Source organism: Pelobates fuscus, chromosome 12 (genome assembly GCF_036172605.1).
Source record: "Pelobates fuscus isolate aPelFus1 chromosome 12, aPelFus1.pri, whole genome shotgun sequence".
NCBI classification, from domain to species: domain Eukaryota; kingdom Metazoa; phylum Chordata; class Amphibia; order Anura; family Pelobatidae; genus Pelobates; species Pelobates fuscus.
The window spans coordinates 40,731,430-40,750,726 of record NC_086328.1 but is presented as its reverse complement, the minus strand read 5'-3'; the positions used below and the strand labels follow the sequence as shown (position 1 = coordinate 40,750,726).

Below are 19,297 nucleotides of genomic sequence, written 5' to 3'. Positions count from 1 at the left end.
TATCAGCACATATAATTTCAATCTAACCGAGCTCTGGAATTTATCTTGGATTCCCGTTTGAAGATGAGGATATCTCATCATTACATCATCCTTTTTTTTTTTTTTTTTTTTTAAATCCACGCAAGCTCTAGTTTCTCAGAATTACCAATAAAAGATAAGACAACTGCTGACAGCATGTGGCCACCTGCAGCCAATGTGTTGATATTATGGGTAAACTGTGCTCGATGGACTAAAGACAAGAAGTCCAAGTTAATTAGAGGCTATGGTTTCAATTATTATATTTTCCCAAATAAATTTAAAAAAAGGGGGGGGGGGGGAGAGTTGTATGGTGGTTAAAAATAAAATTGGATGACAAAGCAGCTTTTTCTTTCTTCTGTTCGTAAAAGCTAAAAAAAAAAAAAAAAGTCAAATCATTATTCTATATAACAGTAACTTCCAACATTCAGCTGGTAGAAGTTTTGAACTTAATCTTTAAATACACAAATATGCCAAAATTAAAAACTAAAGAAACGAACCTTAAGAAAAAACAGCACTCCCTCCTCCCCCCCCCCCTTTTTTTTTTTTTTTTTTTTTTTTAGGGTTTTTTCTTTTTTCAGTTTAGCAGTTTTGATAGACCTAAATTAAATGCTGTTTGAGATTTTACTGGTTTGAAGTCGGCGGAGTAGATAAGAGTGGAACACATGACGTACTGGTACTGACATATACTCCGACATATGCACATCTAAACTCGGACATCAACTTTCACGTTTTCATCTTTATTTAAGGCATTTCTTCTATGATCATAATATGTAACATCCCTAGGATACACTGGGAGTGATGTGATACTGTGTGTCACTCATATAATACTCATTTCATTTCAATTTTTATTTTTTAAATAATGGTATTTTGGGCAAAAATACAAGTTGCCATATTTAACCCCTTAAGGACCAAACTTCTGGAATAAAAGGGAATCATGACATGTCGCACATGTCATGTGTCGTTAAGGGGTTAAGTTGGGTATTTTAGTTGTGCAAAAGTCCAAAGGTTTCAAGTGCTCTTCAACATTGTATTAATGGTTTCTAATGGAGATGTACTGCAGTCATTTGATGGGGTGACCACACAAGAACAGAGAGGGCTAGTCTGGTGAGTTCTTTACTATGAAGAGGTTCATTAAAATCTTGAGCTGTGCTACTCTGTCTGTCTGTATATCGCGGCACTTTCAAATCATGTTGGCTGGTAATTCACAAGCCCTCACTCCATGTATTAGACTTTCACTTCTCTGGGCAGCAATCTGTCTGTAATATATTTGCATTTCGAAGGCCACAGCATTAACCATCCATCATTCTTCTTCTCTAAGTTCCTATTTGCACTGTGAATGGGCCACAGAGCAGCAGCTGCTAAAGGATAAAAGAATCCAGCAGAAAATTAAACGATTCAAGATCAGACAGGCGCAAAGGGCACACTTTTTTGCTGATGTAAGTAAAAATAATAGAGGAAAAAAATATTTAATTTATACTTAATCATTGTTCTTGGTAGATGTCCAAGTCTCTGCATGTAAAGAGATCCTGCAGGATTGTGTACGTATGTCTCTCTCTCTTTATTCCCTCCCTCTCACTCACGTGTTTGTCTGATACATAAATAGTTTGGAAGTGGAAAGATTTTGCCTTCAATGCAAAGTACATTTTTATAGAGCATTACTAAATCAATGCATTGATAGTTAAATGACACACAAATCTATTCCTCTAAGGACTGAAATTCACACTCCCTTCCCTCTCCTCGTTTGTTTACCTGCACTGAAATTTCTTTCTCTTGCCCCTGGTCACAGATGGAAGAAGAGATGTTTAATCCAGATTACGTAGAAGTGGATCGCGTATTAGAAGTCTCCTTTTGTGAGGATAAGGACACTGGTGAAGTAAGTGCAAGTTTTATGTTCTGTCAAATATACATGTGAAGGAGCCCACACAAGGCCAACAAGGCTTTTCTGCTATACTGTAGCCAGTGTAAAACTACCATTACGGACGAGTAAAAAGTTGCCAAAAATGTCCATGTGATCATCATAAATCTATGTAATGCTATTGCCTGCAGCCTGTTCTCAATACTAGGAAAATCCATATCCATAATTGGACATCAACACAATTTCATCTCAATAGAGTGTGTTTTGAGGTATAGATGCTGCTGTTGTAAACAGGGCCATATTTGAGAAACTCCACTGTTTACATTTAGCATATTCCATTCTTATTAGTGGCTGTCAGACAGACAGCCACCAGGGGCTCTGGCATAATAGAGATTCAATAACTGTATCTTTTTGCATGCTGAAGCTGGACATCAAATTATACTGACTCCAGATGCTCAGTGTGTCCATAGATTCAAGGCTTCTAATAGAGAAATATTGGATAAGAGGATTGCGGCGACTGCTGTGCTTTGTGTCAACCTCTCTATGAGAGGTATCTGATTGGGCAAAAGGCATCAGGATTGATGACTTCACAGATCAAGCTGCAGCAAGGTGCCCTTAACGTGGGAAAGGTTGTATTGTTACTCAAACTATCGAACTATCCCTCTCTAGATCTACTAAAAATCCTGTACTCAATGCTGCTTTGTGCTAAATCATGACATTGATAGGCTTGCTCTAAAATCAATGGTGATTCATAGAAAGGATATGGACAGGGTATCTTCCTATATTACAAAAGAAAAATGCTGTTGGCAATCTAGCCCCACCAACACATAGCAAGTGGAAGTAGGAATGTATACTGAGCTAGTTGTACATTGCAAAGTGTTTAGATAAGTTTTATGATTTTATGTAAACCAATAACTAAAAAACAGAGCTATTCTTAAATGGAAACTGGGGTAAAATGTACTCCTTATTTTTAATGCATTACAAAAGATAATTACGGTTAATATTCGAACAGGAAAGTTTCGATTTGGTTTATGGAGTCCTATAATTATCCCATAAACTCCTGTCCAGCAGAAGTTTGAGAAGAAGATGTAGATCCTTAAATAGCAGAAACTCATCACATACAATATCTATTTACACATGAATAGGGCTATATACAGAACGGAGGTCCACACGTACATGGTGTGAGGCTTGGCAGGCTTATGTGCAATGTGCCAATACTGATCTACGCAGCCCAGAAAGCTCATTCCAGGCTGCATGATTCACCGCTCAGAGAGGCTGTTTTAGGCCTGCACTAGTTTTTTACTCAATATTGCTGTTTCAAGCCACTTCTAAATCTGAGATTGTGTGCCTGGTGTTCTATGTACCATCACCTTTATAATAATACCAACACATGTGACCTTTTAATAAAAAGTATCAAAACATTGACCCAGAAATAAAGACATGCAAATAGGTATGCCTCTAATGACCGCCTTATGTGCCTGCCAAATAGTGCTTTGTTGAAGGTCTAGATTCACATTTTCTTAAAAAAAAAAAAAAAAAAGGGCCGACTGTTACAAGAGTCAGAACTTTTAATACAGCATGATTCATCTCCAGCACTAGAAGCAGGAGCAAACCGTAAACCTGACTTAATGTTTTGTTTTATCCCCCACAGCCTGTTATTTATTATCTAGTGAAGTGGTGCTCACTGCCGTATGAAGACAGCACATGGGAACTGAAGGAAGATGTCGACCAAACAAAAATTGAAGAATTTGAGCAGCTGCAAGCAGTTAGACCTGATACAAGGAGAATGGTAAGGATTCCTAAAGCCAGCTGGTTGAAGATCTTCAAAAATGAGTCAGTATGTTCTCCGTATCACTGCCAATGTCAAGCCACACCTTAGGTCTTTTTAATGTGTCTGTTACATCAATAGTTACTTTTTGAACATTTTTGGTGATGAGGATGAAGAGTTGCAATATTATGCTGCTCTTAGAGTAGAATTGCCAGTATCTGACTTCATATACAAGACTAACAACTGAAATGGCTTGGAATGCTAGATCAAAATTTTTAGGATATTATCTCTAACAAAAAAAAAAAAATGAGAGAATTTTTAAAAAGTGTGCATGTAATTTCGACACCTATGCGTGAATTAAAACATATTATGTACAAAGTATGAATCAACAAAATTCTAAATTATCATTTCAAATAAATACTGTAATTAAAAACATTATACATGTATGTGTGTGTGTATATATATATATATATATATATATATATATATATATAAAATAGAAAAAATTGAGAGCACTCAATGGATTTGTGAATAAATGCTATATTAATTTAAACGCATAAGTTGGTATGCGTTTAAATTAATATAGCATTTATTCACAAATCCATTGAGTGCTCTAAATTTTTTCTATTTTATATACTTTGCATGGAGAGGCACCTGTTTTTTTACTTATTTGATTTGCTTTGGGATGAGTGCTAGAAACTATTGTGATTTTTATATATATATATATATATATATATATATATTATTTTAATTAAATGTGCCAATTTTATTTAATATAGGGCCACCATGTTGCTGTTATTTGTTTCATGGTTCAATAGGGTGCCACCCTTTTCTGGATTATGTCTGCTGTTTTTTTTTTTTTTTATCATTCAAATTTATTCCAGCCCAGTCCTTCTTTTGAGAAATGAGTTTCTAATTTCTAGCAAGGAGCATTAAGGGAGCAGTGGGACAAGCCTTACTCTTGAATAAATTCAGGCTTATAAAAGACTGGGTAGAATACTCCTGCTGCAATGCATACAAGAAATTGTGGGTAAAACTTTAATACTTTTGGCCACTTAAATTTTTCTGTGTTATATTCATAGGATCGGCCACCAACGAACTCTTGGAAGAAGATACATCAGTCAAGAGAATATAAAACGGGTAATCAGCTCCGCGAATACCAACTGGAAGGACTCAACTGGCTACTTTTCAACTGGTATAACAGGTGAGGCCTCCCCTCCCCCCTGGAGAATAATTAATCTCCTGTTTACACTAGTGGGTAAACCACTATATAGTTGCATTAATCAGTACTATTTTAGCAATTTAGCTGACATTGCATCATAGGCAAAACTATGAACATTGGTAGTTCAGTGACCTGAAGCTCTCCATCTTTCTTGTATGGCAACATTAAGGCTCTGATCCTGTATCTTGTGTGTGTGAACCAATAGAAGTGTCAGTTTTGTGTCAGAGATTTTGGAGGACTTGGGCTGAGAGAGCCAAACCCTTAACATTCTTGACTGTTTTTATGGTGAATTCTATTTTCTAAAATAAATTTAAAAGAACCTCCACATACATAAACACAAGTTAAAATAAAGCATATTTAATTCCTTGGTTCTGCACTGCCCTGGCTTAGCTCATCATTACAGCATTGGTGAATTTACTGCTCATGCCAGGAAGTTGCTCAGCTATGCCAATCAGAATCTCCCCATGAGGGTTACCAGTGCTTCTGTATTAGGAGCATTCTTTGTCTTCATACAGAGTGTGCGGACGCTGAATGTCGGTCCTGCAATTGGAAGCAGTTCTATTTGCTGTCTGAGTGAATGCTTATGGATAAGAGGGTGCTGGAAAATCTTCTTTGCTTCAAAATCACTACATTAACCTGTAGTGGTTCTGGTGCTTGGAGAATCCCTTTTAATATATGTGAACCAATAGAGTGCGTGTACAGTGCTGGCAACTGATGTTGGGGTGTCCGGATTTGGTTGTCACTAAAATTGATCAGTTTAGGATAATTCTATTTGTTGTGCAACCAATTAAGTAATGTAACATGCAAATTAGCTGAAGAAATTCTAATATTCTTATATGGAAAATACAATTATTTCATGATTGCAATGGTTTATTTGTAGACGAAACTGCATTTTAGCAGATGAGATGGGCCTGGGAAAAACTATTCAGAGCATCACATTCCTGCATGAAATCTTCTTAACCGGGATCAAGGGACCTTTTCTTATCATTGCTCCACTATCCACCATCACAAACTGGGAACGGGAGTTTCGTACGTGGACAGACCTCAATGTGGTTGTATACCATGGCAGCATGATTAGCCGGCAAATGATCCAGCAATATGAAATGTATTTCCGGGACCCTCAGGTATCTTAATCTGTTTTATAGAAAATAATTATATTTTTCACAAAGTCACACGCAGCATCTTTTTTTTTAATTATAAATCACATAATGACAAAATATGCCTATATAAGTCAACACCTGTGTGTATATATATATATATATATATATATATATATATATATATATTTCTTATTTTAATTAAATGTGCAATTTAAAGAAAAAATGTAGCACAACGTTTAACATATCCCTGCGGTATGGGTCAAAACAAGATAATAGAGGCTTAGGCTTTAACATGCTTAAAAGAAAAAATTAAAAAGAGAGACGTATCGGGAGGTTAAATTCTCTTATATTATATCATTAATAATCGTTTGATCCACTGCTCTAATTCATCATGATTCAATCTATATACCCATCCGCATCTCCATCTTGATCTGGAAAACTAACTGCTCCCTAACGGCTGACCAGCATGGAGCTATAACTGTCCTCCAGTTTCTGGCAACAAGTACTTGAGCGGCAGTCAGCAGATGGATAATAATAATAAAAAAAATCTAGACCAGAAATATTATATAGGTAAAAACAGCTTTGGGTCGAATTCAAAGGGCTTTTGAGTAACTTTTAAAAAAATTTTTTTATAGAAATCATATTCCAGGCGCAGCAGTTTAAGATTGGTAGTTTTAAAAAGATGTAAGAAAGTATTGCAGGAATTTGAAAGAAAAGTCATCTGTCTCTATCTTGCTGTGTGGCTTATAGAAACTTGACTATTCAATGGTAATGTTTATGTAGAAAGCTGTTGTACCGATTATCTTTTAATGGCAGCCAGGTTTGGGGTTATAGCAGGTGATGTTAAAGTTCTATTGTTAATGCCGAAGTGGAAGCGGCATCTGCCCCACTGGCTTTAAACTATGGGCAAAATGTATCTTGTTAATGGAACGCTTTCGTGTTAGGACTAGAAACCCGAATTCCGAACACTATAGTGTCCCTCTGCCTATAGACTGCATCCAAAGGCTAATCACACCATAGATACTATGTTGACATATAGTGGTTATGGTGCCTATCTGCACTTTTAAAATTAGGATCCAAGTACTTACCTGGGTGAGAAAAGCAGTATGTTGCTCTAAAATAAATGTACTTGGTAATTTGTCTTCATTGGCAATGCGATTTATTCACTGAATATCCAGCTGAAGCAAATTAAAAACATAACGGCTAAATTTAGACTTAAATAGCAACGGTGTGACTATAGTAGAGTTGGAGAATCAGCACTCCTTTTACCCCTAAATTTTAAAAATCAGTGTTTAGTTAAAAGGACACTATAGGCACCCAGACCAGTTCCTCTCTATAAAATGATCTGGGTTCCAAGTTCCTTTAATTTTAACCCTGCAACTGAAAACATTGCCGTTTGCAGGAATGGTAAAGTTTTCATTGCAGAGTTGATATGCCCTTCAATTACATTTTGCCTCAATAGCCGTGTTAAAATTGACTATTTTAGTCAGCTGGTCTAATAGAGACCAATTAAGTGGTACAGCACATCCTCTCACTTTTTCTCTATGGGGAAACATTGGATTGGCTGAAATAATCTACACTGATGATCTCAGCCAAAGAGAAGGTGCTTGATTATGGAGAACTACAGGCGAGGGCTGAAAGTCAAGTAAACCCTGCCCTACAGCTGGTGGGGAGGGACACAACACAATAGGTAGCAGGGGACTGTGACTTTACCACTGCTATAGTGTTCCTTTAACCCCTTAAGGACCAAACTTCTGGAATAAAAGGGAATCCTGATATGTCACACATGTCATGTGTTCTTAAGGGGTTAATAAACCCACTGAAAAGTTCTCTATAGAAAATGACTATATTTTTATTTATTTGTTTAACATGAACTGTGACTTAGACCAGGCAGACATTTTTGGTCCTTTTACGGTAATTAATGTTCCTCTGCTTAGGATCACTATGCTCACCATCTCAAAAAAATATCTGGTACATTATATAAATCTGTGTTGTAACAACGAGGCAAGATAACTGAGCTCTAAACAATTACCTAGGGCCGCATTGTACGGGGAGCCTACAAGTTTCAGGCTATCATCACCACTTTCGAGATGATTCTGGGAGGCTGTCCGGAGCTCAACGCTATTGAATGGCGCTGCGTGATTATCGATGAGGCTCACAGGCTGAAGAACAAGAATTGCAAGCTGCTAGAAGGACTTAAACTCATGAACCTGGTAAGAGCAACATTCTCCTTATGGAAATGAAAATTTTACTTGCAAAGGCCTGTCTGTAGAAGGGCTTAGACCGTACAATAATGCATTGTGACATGTACATTGCTGTAAAAGCTGTATAAATTTGCAGTAAAAATCTAATTCAGATCTAGATATCTTGTGTTGAATGAGGGTGCTTTATTTGGGGAGGTTGTCTGCGTTCTCCATTTTGGGGCTATATTTTGACAAAAAAGCCTATTATTAAAGAAAATAACATTTAAAAAAATCAACAACCATTATTGTATACCAATTTTAAATCTTATAAACGTACAAAATGCCATATGCTACTGTTTTAAAGTATGCCATTTGTGTCTGGTCGTAACCTAATAATTGCTTTGATGAGATGAATCTGCACAATGGGAAAGCTACTCTCGAAACGGTCTGCAATTCAGGTTTTTAATAGGGCCATGTGCCTGGCATAGGCGATTTAGCCTGAAATTGGATAAACTTCCAATATAATATACAGAACACAATGGAACCACTCGTTGAAATATTATAATAAAATTACACTGCTGGGACCAGTTAATACAAAATTCAACAAACATCGCGCTCCATTCTAAACCAGATTTAATGATTATAAAGTTAAAGGACAAGTGTCAGAAAATGTTCACTTAAAAGTTGATTACACTTAATGAAACTTTGTTTTACTATTTTATTTTTTTCTCTTGCTGAGCAGTCCTGTTGACCCTGTTGCTCAGCCTTCTAAATATGTACTTTTTTTTTTTCATATTTGAGGAGAGGGAGAGGGATGTTTACTTTTTTTTTTTTTGCTGAGCAGCCATGTTGGTACAGACCCTGTTCCTCAACCTTACTTGCCTGCAGACAAGTTAGGTTGAGTAGCTGTTGGTAATATAACTGTAGTATCTACACAACATGGCTGCTCAGCTGGATGAAAGAGTAAAATTGTCTCCCCAAGAAAATAAATATGCATCATTTAAAAAATAGTTCTGTTACGTTAATTAAACTTAAACAAGATGTGAAAATGTTATATATTTTAACAAAAGTCCTTCTCTCAAATCCAAATAATGGTAATTTAGTTACAAAATTTGCCATACTTTGCATAAGCCCACAAATACTTAAAAACCATCCATTTTCGTCAGGTTCCAATTTATGGGATTTCCATTCTCCTGAACTCTGCAATTCACTGTTTAACGGAGTCCTGTACTTAGGCAGGTCCCTTATTACAGCACACTCAGCTGTTCATTCCCGTATGACATGCAGGGCATGCTGTAAAGCTTAAAGGGACACTCTTAAGCACCAAAACAACTTACACTTTAAGTGGTTTTGGTGTACAGATCATGCCCTTGCAGTCTCTCTTCTTAATTCACTGCCATTTAGGAGTTAAATCACTTTGTTTATGCAGCCCTAGAGACACCTTCCGTTAAGGTGACCCACGCAGCCTCTCTACACACGTCTTGCAAATTATTTCCAGTTCTTTAGCTTCCTGTAATGTACAGTGTATTTAATTTAGAAAAAAACATTCTCTCGTCCTCTATTAATGGCATGCTAGAGCCTGCTGCGGTCTCTTGTGTATTTGTTAAAGTTCAATTAACAGGTCAGGAGATGATATGAACTTCTAAAGTAAACACTTTTTTCCCATTAAGTCTTAGCCAAGGAAGGTATGACTAAGACTGCATAAACAAAGCCGAGAATTTCGAAGTGAGACTGCAGGGATTTGATCTAGACACCAAAACCACTTCATTAAACTAATGTTATTTTAATGCTGAGCGTTTCCCTTTAATGTGCGTATCTTTGGGGGAGAATGGTTGTGCTTCCATTATCAGCATTATCAATTTTCCACGGACGTTGGCACTGCAAGAGTCCCAAGAGGCACACAGTCGTATTACGGTTTGGCTAGCACATTGTACAGTTTAAATTATCAGGACTCTAAAACCGAATTTAATCATGATTGCTATGACAGAATCCTATTACCAGAGAAAATGGATAATAATAAGCAAAATATATGCTAAGCAGCTTATGTGAATAAAATAATTCCCTACATTCATCAAGTCCCTTAATCTATTTTCCCCCTGACAAAGTTCCATCTTGGAAAAAATGAACCTAGAGGGGAGCAGGTGAAGGGTTGTGTCTAAACCGCAAGTCTGGGACACAGATCCAGATATGGAGCAATCTCAAAGGAAATTGATGACACATTGTTTCGGTCTGCTACTTTTTAGACCTTTTCCCTGGAAGTGTTCTTTTTACATACCTCCCACTATAACTTTCTTTTGTAAACGGTCAGGTCGGTGTAATAATCTGCCCAGTATTCTGCTTAATGTCCTCACATCGTTCTTTAACTCCACACACAATTATTTCACGAAGAAACACCGGGTTATTCACTAAAGTGTGAATGGAAAGGGTATTTACAAATTTAGGCCAAAATAGCCAAATTGGAGAAATTCTACAAGTCCTTTCTGTTTTCAGTTTGGCTATTTCGGCCTTAACTTTTTAACTCCTGAAGGACCAAACTTCTGGAATAAAATGGACTCTTGATATGCACACATGTCATGTGTCCTTAAGGGGTTAAATGACTTGGAATTCCCAGCAATTCTCACTTTAGTGAATAGCCCGACCAGTCTTTCAGTTTTTATGTATTGCAGGTTTATATTTATAATGTAATTCACACATTCATTTTCCGTCTAGGCATTTTGTTCATTTGTTTTGTGTGTCCATCTACAGTTAAAGAGACACTTTAAGCAGCATGACCAATACATCTTCATACAGTGGCTCTAGAATAAAATATCTGAATATTTAACACGTTGTTACAGTAGGCAGAAAATATGACTAGTGCTTGTTATAACAGTGGGTTATAGAATAAAAAAAAATAAAAAGCTTTTTCTCAATTGCTGCTTTTTAATCAAATGCCACACACTTTAAATCATTATTGAATTTCTGTGCCCAAATACCCATTAAAAATATTACTCACCTGTGACCAAAGCTAAAATGTTCTGTTCGCTCCTAAAGCAGTGTGAGAACACATGAGGTGAAATCAGGACAGGTTAAAGAATATTTATGCAACACCAAAAAAAGCCAGCACATGGTACAAGGTGGAAATCTGCAGACCAAAAATAGTCCCTAAGTAACACTTCAAATTAATTTAATGCGATTACACCGTCTTAAAAGTATAAAGTTAAATAGTTTAGAAAGTCATCATTTGCATAATAAGTCCCTGTAACGAAGTATATGTCTATGCACGTCTCTTTAAAGGCATACCTTTAAAGGGAAACTTTGCAAGACAAAGAGCTGCAGTGGTTATGATGCTCAATGATTATATAGTTTCCATCTGTAATCGTGGCTTCTGCATTATTAGTGTATTTGTCAAAGGGGCAATCTATGAGTGTTAGAGCTCGGTTTTTGGTTAAACTGCTCCAGAACTTTATCAACCTAAAAACCCGTAGACTCATAGCACCACAATCTGTACAATAAGCCGTTGTGGTCATTGTGCTTACAGTGTCCACTGCAAGGGTAAAAAAGATAGTCTATTTGCCCACTCAGCAGCTGGCCCCGCCTTCTTGATCTCCGTCAATCCAATGCTTTCCCATAGCAAATCATTGAGGGCTAGTGCGCATGCACAGCAAAGTGCCTCTCTGCACCAATCAGCTGGTCTCTGTGAGACTATCTGATTGAAATAGCCAAGTTTTAATTGGCTATTTCATTGAAGCGCCACCAGTGACTGTCTAGGGACATTTATACCCTGCAATGTGAGCATTGCCATTTCTGGATGTGCCTAGCAGGTAAATCGATCAAGCCCAGCATTTGCTCTTTATTAGTAAACTAGTGTCAACTATAATAAAGCATAAGGATCTTCTAAGCATATCTGTTTCAGATTTTCAGTGTCCGTCTCTGTGTGAGGCTGTGCAGATGCTGTTACTGTTATAATGCTGCATGCTTTTTACTTTTACATTAATCTGGCTGCTGTGTCATAGGTGGAGCCATAGACTGAACAATGTCCTAGCAGGAGAAAGATCGTACCTTTTGAATCATCGTTTTTATAATTGCTACCATAGAAAACACGTAGGCCTGGATATCATGTTAATGACCAGATTATAACTTGTATAGTGTTTATGCTGTGGATGCTTTTTTGGGTAGAACAGCACCTTTAACATGTAAAAATGTAGCGGTAAAGATCGCAATGTAATATTGTTGCTCTACTGCAAAGTCTCCATATATAACTTAACGGTAATGTGACAGAGATCGATGGTTGGCTACAGGCACAGAATAATCTAGGACAGAGATTTGAAACGTGTGTGTAATATTTCCCACAGGAACACAAAGTGCTGCTAACAGGGACACCTCTGCAAAACACTGTGGAAGAACTCTTTAGCCTTTTGCATTTCCTGGAGCCTCTGCGATTCCCCTCTGAGACCACGTTCATGCAGGAGTTTGGTGATCTGAAGACAGAAGAGCAGGTATTAAACAAAGGATTAAAGGCCCAAGTGTAAGCCTGTGGGTCATTAGAAGGGATAATTCTGTTTAAAAAAAAAAAGTCATGCGTTTCAAGAAACCATTTAATGTTGCAATGCTTATTCGGGCCATTGAAATTACTGTAGTCTTTAAATATAACACTTCTGCAGCCTGTTCTGGTACAACATATGACTATGAAGCATTTCATTATTGGTTGTGTGCTCTAGGTTCAGAAACTTCAGGCTATCTTAAAACCAATGATGCTCCGACGGCTGAAGGAAGACGTAGAGAAAAAGCTGGCTCCTAAAGAAGAGACCATTATTGAGGTGGAATTGACAAACATCCAAAAGAAATATTATAGGGCAATCCTGGAGAAAAACTTTGCCTTCCTGTCCAAAGGTGCCGGCCAAGCCAATGTGCCAAATTTGGTTAACACTATGATGGAGCTGCGCAAATGCTGCAATCATCCATATCTCATCAAAGGTAAAGTCCCTTGTCACGTGTGGGATTATTTCTTGGTTTCCATGTTGATTATGTCTCTCTTTCTTACTTAAATATTGTGTACTGAGTGTATCCTTTAAAATTATATATTTTACGGTGCCTTTAGGAAACTTTATATGAAGCCATAAGAATAGCTAAAGGGATTAGATCATATCTCGTAACGTTCTATTGCATTACCCAATCACAGTTGGTTGGAGAATAAGACACAGTTGTAGCTCTCGCCTACGGACCAGTTTTAGAAATGATTCCCTCGAAATGTATCCACTAAAGTTGCATTTAAAGTTGGTGTGCAGAGTAGCTCAGCTGTGAAAAATATTGTTAGTTATCACTTATTGAAGGGTTCGCCAGACTCTGGCCCTCCAGATGATTTTTGAACTGCAACTCCCATTATTTTCTGGCTATCTGTTTCATTCAAAGAATCATGGTAGTTTTAGTTCAGCAACATCTGGAGGGACAGAATTTAGACTGACATCCTGTTTAGTGAATAATCCTCTATAGTCTATAGAGACCTTATGGCTCTCTGTGAGAGGTAGGGAGGTGTGCCCAATAGACCTCAGGTAAGAAGTCAAACCAATTGACTACTTGCAATCAGGGAGCCAGGGCACTCATGGCACAATAACCACAACAGCATTGTGTAGTTATGATGCTTCGAGTGGACTTTTAAAAGGGGGACCAGTAATTTGATTTTCCACCAGTGAATGATGTAATTTCTTTTGTTGGGACCCATCAAATTTTACCTGGCTTTATTGCTGACCGGTGCGGATAAACTGTGATACACCTCGGATATTAATGGATGGAATCTTCCAGGTGCTGAAGAGAAGATTCTTGGGGAGTTTAGAGAAACACACAATCCGATGGCTGCAGATTTTTACCTTCAGGCCATGATCCAGTCTGCTGGGAAGCTGGTCCTCATAGATAAGCTGTTACCGAAAATGAAAGCCGGAGGTCATAAGGTGCTGATCTTTTCTCAGATGGTGCGTTGTCTGGACATCTTGGAAGATTATCTCCTGCACAAGAGGTAAAGACTAGATTACTACACTTTTTTATATTGGATGTGGAAGAATTATATAACCAATCTCTATCCAAAACATCTGTGCCATTGGCATTAATGTATTTTTTTATTTATTTTTTATAAATCTAAAAATGAATCTTTTTTTGTAATATTTTTCTTCTGCACTACCAAATTGTTCTGCCCCTTTGGTAGGTCCTCATTTGTCCAGATTGAGATTTAGCAGAGAAAGGAGTAGAATGCAGGTCATGAAGGCATAAATCCAATTTTGTCAGTAAAGGAGTGAATTCCAAACCGTTGACAACAAATTGCTTAAAGGAATCCTATAGTGCCAGGAAAACCAGTTTTTCTGGCACTAGAGGGTTAATAGGTAACCCCCCTTTCGCGGGGCTGAAGGGGATAAAAAAAAACCGCAGCCACTCACCTGAATCCAGCGCCGATGTCCCTCGGCGCTGGGTCAGGCTCCGCCCATGCTCCTCCCCAGCCGGTGGGGGAGACCTAGTGCGCATGTGTGGCAATGGCCGCACGCATTAGTCCTCCCCATAGGAAAGCATTATTCAATGCTTTCCTATCTGGAAAATATGAGGCTTGAGGTCCATGAGATCGGCCAGCATCAGATAACAGACCAAAATTCTGTTTGGATTCCGGAAGCACCCCCTGTGTCTGAGGGCAGACTTAGAGCTGCAATGTAAACATTGCAGTTCTCTGGAACTGAAATATTTTACATTGCAGCACTAAGTACAAAAGGGTCACAGCACCCAGACTACTTCAATTAGCTGAAGTGGTCTGGGTGCCTACAGTGTCCCTTTAAAACCGTAATTGCATGTGCAGTTTCTGAAGATTAGATCCACTTTAAAGTTACAATTGCCATTTGTACGGCATAGGGCAGTGAATATGTTTCCACAGAATCAAAGACCTGTCTCCTCTGATTGGAAGTGGTTTATCAACTCCCTATTACATTCATCTCATGTGTGGCCTCACTGGGTTGAGGTTGTTGTAGCTCTCTGCAGTTCCCCTAACTGATTTGAGCACAAAATATTTTAACCATGACACTTTGTGGCAGAATGCCCAGGGCTTTGAGATTATTATCTGCTGAAAATGTATGCTATGGTTGGTTAACTGGGAAAAGGCAAAGCTTAGAGACTTAGGAAGTTGTTATATCTTTCTGACACACGTCAAACTCAGCTAAGCTGGGCATAGGCGTCTATATTCTCACATCCACTGGCAATCCCAAAGAGGTGTATCCTGACATAGCTTTCTCTTGTATTGTTTTAGGCAGTGGATCAATGAAACCATTCTAGCAAAGACAGTGTGTGCCTTCGTTAATTTACGTGGAAATGTCTGACATACTTTTCTCCAAGTGTGTGTACATATTACAACTGTGTATATATTTCCCTAGTTTAAAAAAAAAAATGTTATTAAGCTGTGCTTGTCCTCTGTTAAAGTTGAGGGGTAGAGATCAGCCAAAGTCAGACACACATATGAAAAGGTTAATACTGTATGAATGTCTTCATATATTCTTTGTTGGCATTAACAACATGTGATTAGAAGGTCACTTGGATTGATCTGATTGCATGATTTTTGTTTAATTTAATTTTTGTTGTTGAAATATACCCACAACCCCATGCATTATACAGTCTGGTTAATAAAAAAGATGGATCAATGCTATCAATGTAAATACACTTGTTATGTTTGTGGTCGCGTATTTTTAAAATATTTGCATTCTCAGATACTTGTATGAGCGAATTGATGGTCGCGTCCGTGGAAACCTACGCCAAGCTGCTATTGATCGTTTTAGTAAGCCTGACTCTGATAGGTTTGTGTTCCTTCTCTGCACTCGGGCTGGCGGCCTAGGGATTAACCTGACTGCTGCTGACACCTGCATCATTTTTGATTCCGACTGGAACCCACAAAATGATCTTCAGGTCAGTACCTTGACCATGCTATAGTTTTCAAAAGCACTCAAATTAATCATTTGTCAAAGCACCTATCGGTATATGACTTTGGGTGCACAGTGTAAAAGCGCAATAGCGGTATGTGTACACGAGTCACATGAGGTTTTCATTTCGATTATTTTTATTTTTTTCATACAGGCTCAAGCCCGGTGTCACAGAATAGGGCAGAATAAGGCTGTGAAGGTTTACAGATTGATAACCAGGAATTCTTACGAACGAGAGATGTTTGACCGCGCCAGTCTGAAGTTGGGTCTTGATAAAGCTGTCCTGCAAAGCATGAGTGGCAGAGAGAACAGTGTTGGAGGAGTAAGTGATGTGACTGTTCATCAGATATATTTTCACCAGGTCTCCTGGTTAGCCTTTACTAGAGGGTAAAAAATGGAGGAAGGGTCACGTGTGAAGGTTTTGATGAATATTACGGTTTTGTGTAAATTTACTCTTCAAACTAATAAATGTACGGGATTTTAACGATATCTCAGTTGGAATAAGTCAGACATATCATGTAGATAAAAAAAGAAAACAGAAAACATTATTCATTCAAACAGCTGTATATGGCAGCTGTAAGAAGAAAGGAATATAACAGACTATGCCTTAAGACCGTTTTTGATGATGTTTAAATAACACGCGGGTGTGACTGGTAGGAAAGCTACAGTAGTAAATATTACACGTTTTTAAGTTAGATAAATTCAGCTTTTCATGAAAAAAGTGCTTTATTGTTTTACCTTTAACCCCTTAAGGACACATGACATATCTGACACATCATGATTCCCTTTTATTCCAGAAGTTTGGTCCTTAAGGGGTTAAGGAAACAAGGGGATATAAGTGCAGTGGTTCTAAAACATTAGGGCTATTAAAACATTCTGCACACCAATCATCAAGAAACACATTGAATACCATATTAAAACATTGTTTTGCAGTCGGATCCCCCGGCAGCTGTAACTTTCTATAAAGTTGGTTTATTTTTTCTCAATGATAGCCATGTGTCTGGTTCACCCATGCTTCGGGGTAATAAAGAAAATCTACTCTTTTGGAGATTTATTCTCAAGTCAAGCAATACTTGTTTTCTCTTTGGATTTTTCTTAATAGCTCATCTTTGTTTTTGCCTCTCTAATTTGACAGCAATATATATGTCATCTGTGCTCTGTAATTAGGTAACTAGGTACTTGCTTTAAATTATCTTATCTCGTGCATATCTCTCTTTTTTTGGTCAGCACATCATTATTAATTTTTTTAAATGTAGGCGCTATTCTTCTATCTTACTCTCTGGGCACATTTGGTCTTCCTTACATTGCCATTTTAATGATTGGAAATGTCCTTGTATATGATAAACAAATCCCACATTGTTTTAATAATTGTGCTAGCAGGCTGTCAGTGTCATCTTTCAGTTCTGTGTCATTTGATACTCTCAGCCAATCAGTGAAGTCCAGATATGAATATATTTGCATTATTAATCTAAAATCATGGTAACATTTTCAGTGCCACGGAATAGAGCAGAGTATTGCATTACACTTGCTTTGATGCTAGGTGTTTAACCCCTTAAGGACACATGACATGTGTGACATGTCATGATTCCCTTTTATTCCAGAAGTTTGGTCCTTAAGGGGTTAAAGAGATTTAGATCCGGTATCTGTTGGTATAGACTTTGTATGTCTCGGAGTTCTAGATCTAGCTTGGGCAAATGAATAGCATTTGCCGGCGTTGGTTGTTTTGGCGTTTGTGGCACTATATAATCTCAAACTCGGCATAGTTTTACTGCTACACTACTACAACTTCTAAATTGTAATTTATCCAGAAAAAAAAAACAGCTCCTCCAAAGTTTTCTTTTTTAGCTGAATTCTTGCTAAATGAAGCCATTAGTTACGTGGAATTTGAATTGATCTGGAGCGTTTGGAACTTTCTGCTACTTTGCTCGTGTGACTAACTAACTACTACTTTTTGTCTAAAGATCCAACAGCTTTCCAAGAAAGAGATTGAAGACCTGCTAAGACGAGGAGCATATGGCGCTATCATGGATGAGGAGGATGAAGGGTCTAAGTTTTGTGAAGAAGATATTGACCAGATATTGCAGAGGAGAACAAAGACCATCACCATTGAGTCTGAAGGAAGGGGCTCAACATTTGCGAAGGTAATTACCATTTTACAGCCGTGTGGGCCTATCTTACAGCTTTGCAGAATATGTTTTTCCTGATTGATTCCTAATCAAACCATGGCAGCATTGTGACAAAGATGCCTCTGCCACGTGCTCCTGGAGGAGGCTGCTGGCAAGCCTCTTGCCCAAGGACTATGGGCCATATACAAAGACTGTGTGATTGAACACCGTCACTGCTTATTATTTTCAGGTCATCATGCTGGGGATCTGCCTATCTAAAAGACAATGTATTGTTTGTGGGGTCCCCTTGTTCAAAAATTATGTTTGGGGTGCTTGGAAGATTGTACTTGTCCCATTCTGGATAGGAGATTGAAACACAAGGGATTGTTTGTTCTTGAAAGCTGATGATCATTAACATGTCAAAGGACTTCCTATCTGGGAGGCAATTAGGACATGTGACAGATGAGAGTTGATTTGTGCTACAGCCAGACTTCCAGGCCACTTGTGTGTGACTTCTCACGCCTGGCAGAGTGGCTCTGTTGGGGTTCCAGCTTCAAAGAGGAACTGGGTTGTAAGCTCTGACCTTCCATGTCATCAATTAACCTCTTTTGAAAAATTGAAATGTGTTTGTGGGGTGTTGAGAACTATTGTAGATTTTTATGTACCTGATGGATAATTTAATTAAATGTTTTTCCCAGGTAATTATCTTTTGGGCACAGAGGATCATGGGAGTGATTACCCTGTTATTTTGTGTTGGAAACCCCTTGCAGGGGGCTTTTGCTTAACCCCTTAAGGACACATGACGTGTGTGACATGTCATGATTCCCTTTTATTCCAGAAGTTTGGTCCTTAAGGGGTTAAAAAGGCCATGTGTAGTCCTGAATAAAGACAGTCTACTCCCAGCATTAAGTCTCAGTTAATGTGTGGGGGAACAGCTATACTGCTCTATTTACTTGCTATACCTGCTCTACTCTCTGGAGGAGAGTTCTAACCACTGGGAGCTGGATCCAGGGCTTGGGTCCAAGGTGGAAAGAGGCGTCGAGACCCCAGCCAAGCTGCGGCGACTAGGGGCTGGAAGTGCTTATGGTGTCCCAGTGAAGTGCTTATGGTACTTGGTGATAATTAGG

At 38.2% G+C, this 19,297-nt stretch overlaps 1 protein-coding gene across 5 annotated transcripts in view; it reads left to right on the top strand.

The window, feature by feature from the left end:
• The window catches only part of CHD9 (chromodomain helicase DNA binding protein 9), a 174,104-nt gene that overhangs the window by 127,396 nt on the left and 27,411 nt on the right, over positions 1-19,297 (top strand). For all 5 annotated transcript variants that reach the window (XM_063437577.1, XM_063437575.1, XM_063437576.1 and 2 more), the window contains 12 exons: positions 1,337-1,454; positions 1,805-1,891; positions 3,525-3,662; positions 4,724-4,845; positions 5,744-5,987; positions 8,000-8,176; positions 12,478-12,621; positions 12,844-13,099; positions 13,925-14,135; positions 15,856-16,051; positions 16,220-16,387; positions 18,027-18,206. In XM_063437577.1, the coding sequence (XP_063293647.1) occupies positions 1,337-1,454; positions 1,805-1,891; positions 3,525-3,662; positions 4,724-4,845; positions 5,744-5,987; positions 8,000-8,176; positions 12,478-12,621; positions 12,844-13,099; positions 13,925-14,135; positions 15,856-16,051; positions 16,220-16,387; positions 18,027-18,206 (2,041 nt within the window). The remainder of the gene's footprint in view (positions 1-1,336; positions 1,455-1,804; positions 1,892-3,524; positions 3,663-4,723; positions 4,846-5,743; positions 5,988-7,999; positions 8,177-12,477; positions 12,622-12,843; positions 13,100-13,924; positions 14,136-15,855; positions 16,052-16,219; positions 16,388-18,026; positions 18,207-19,297) is intronic.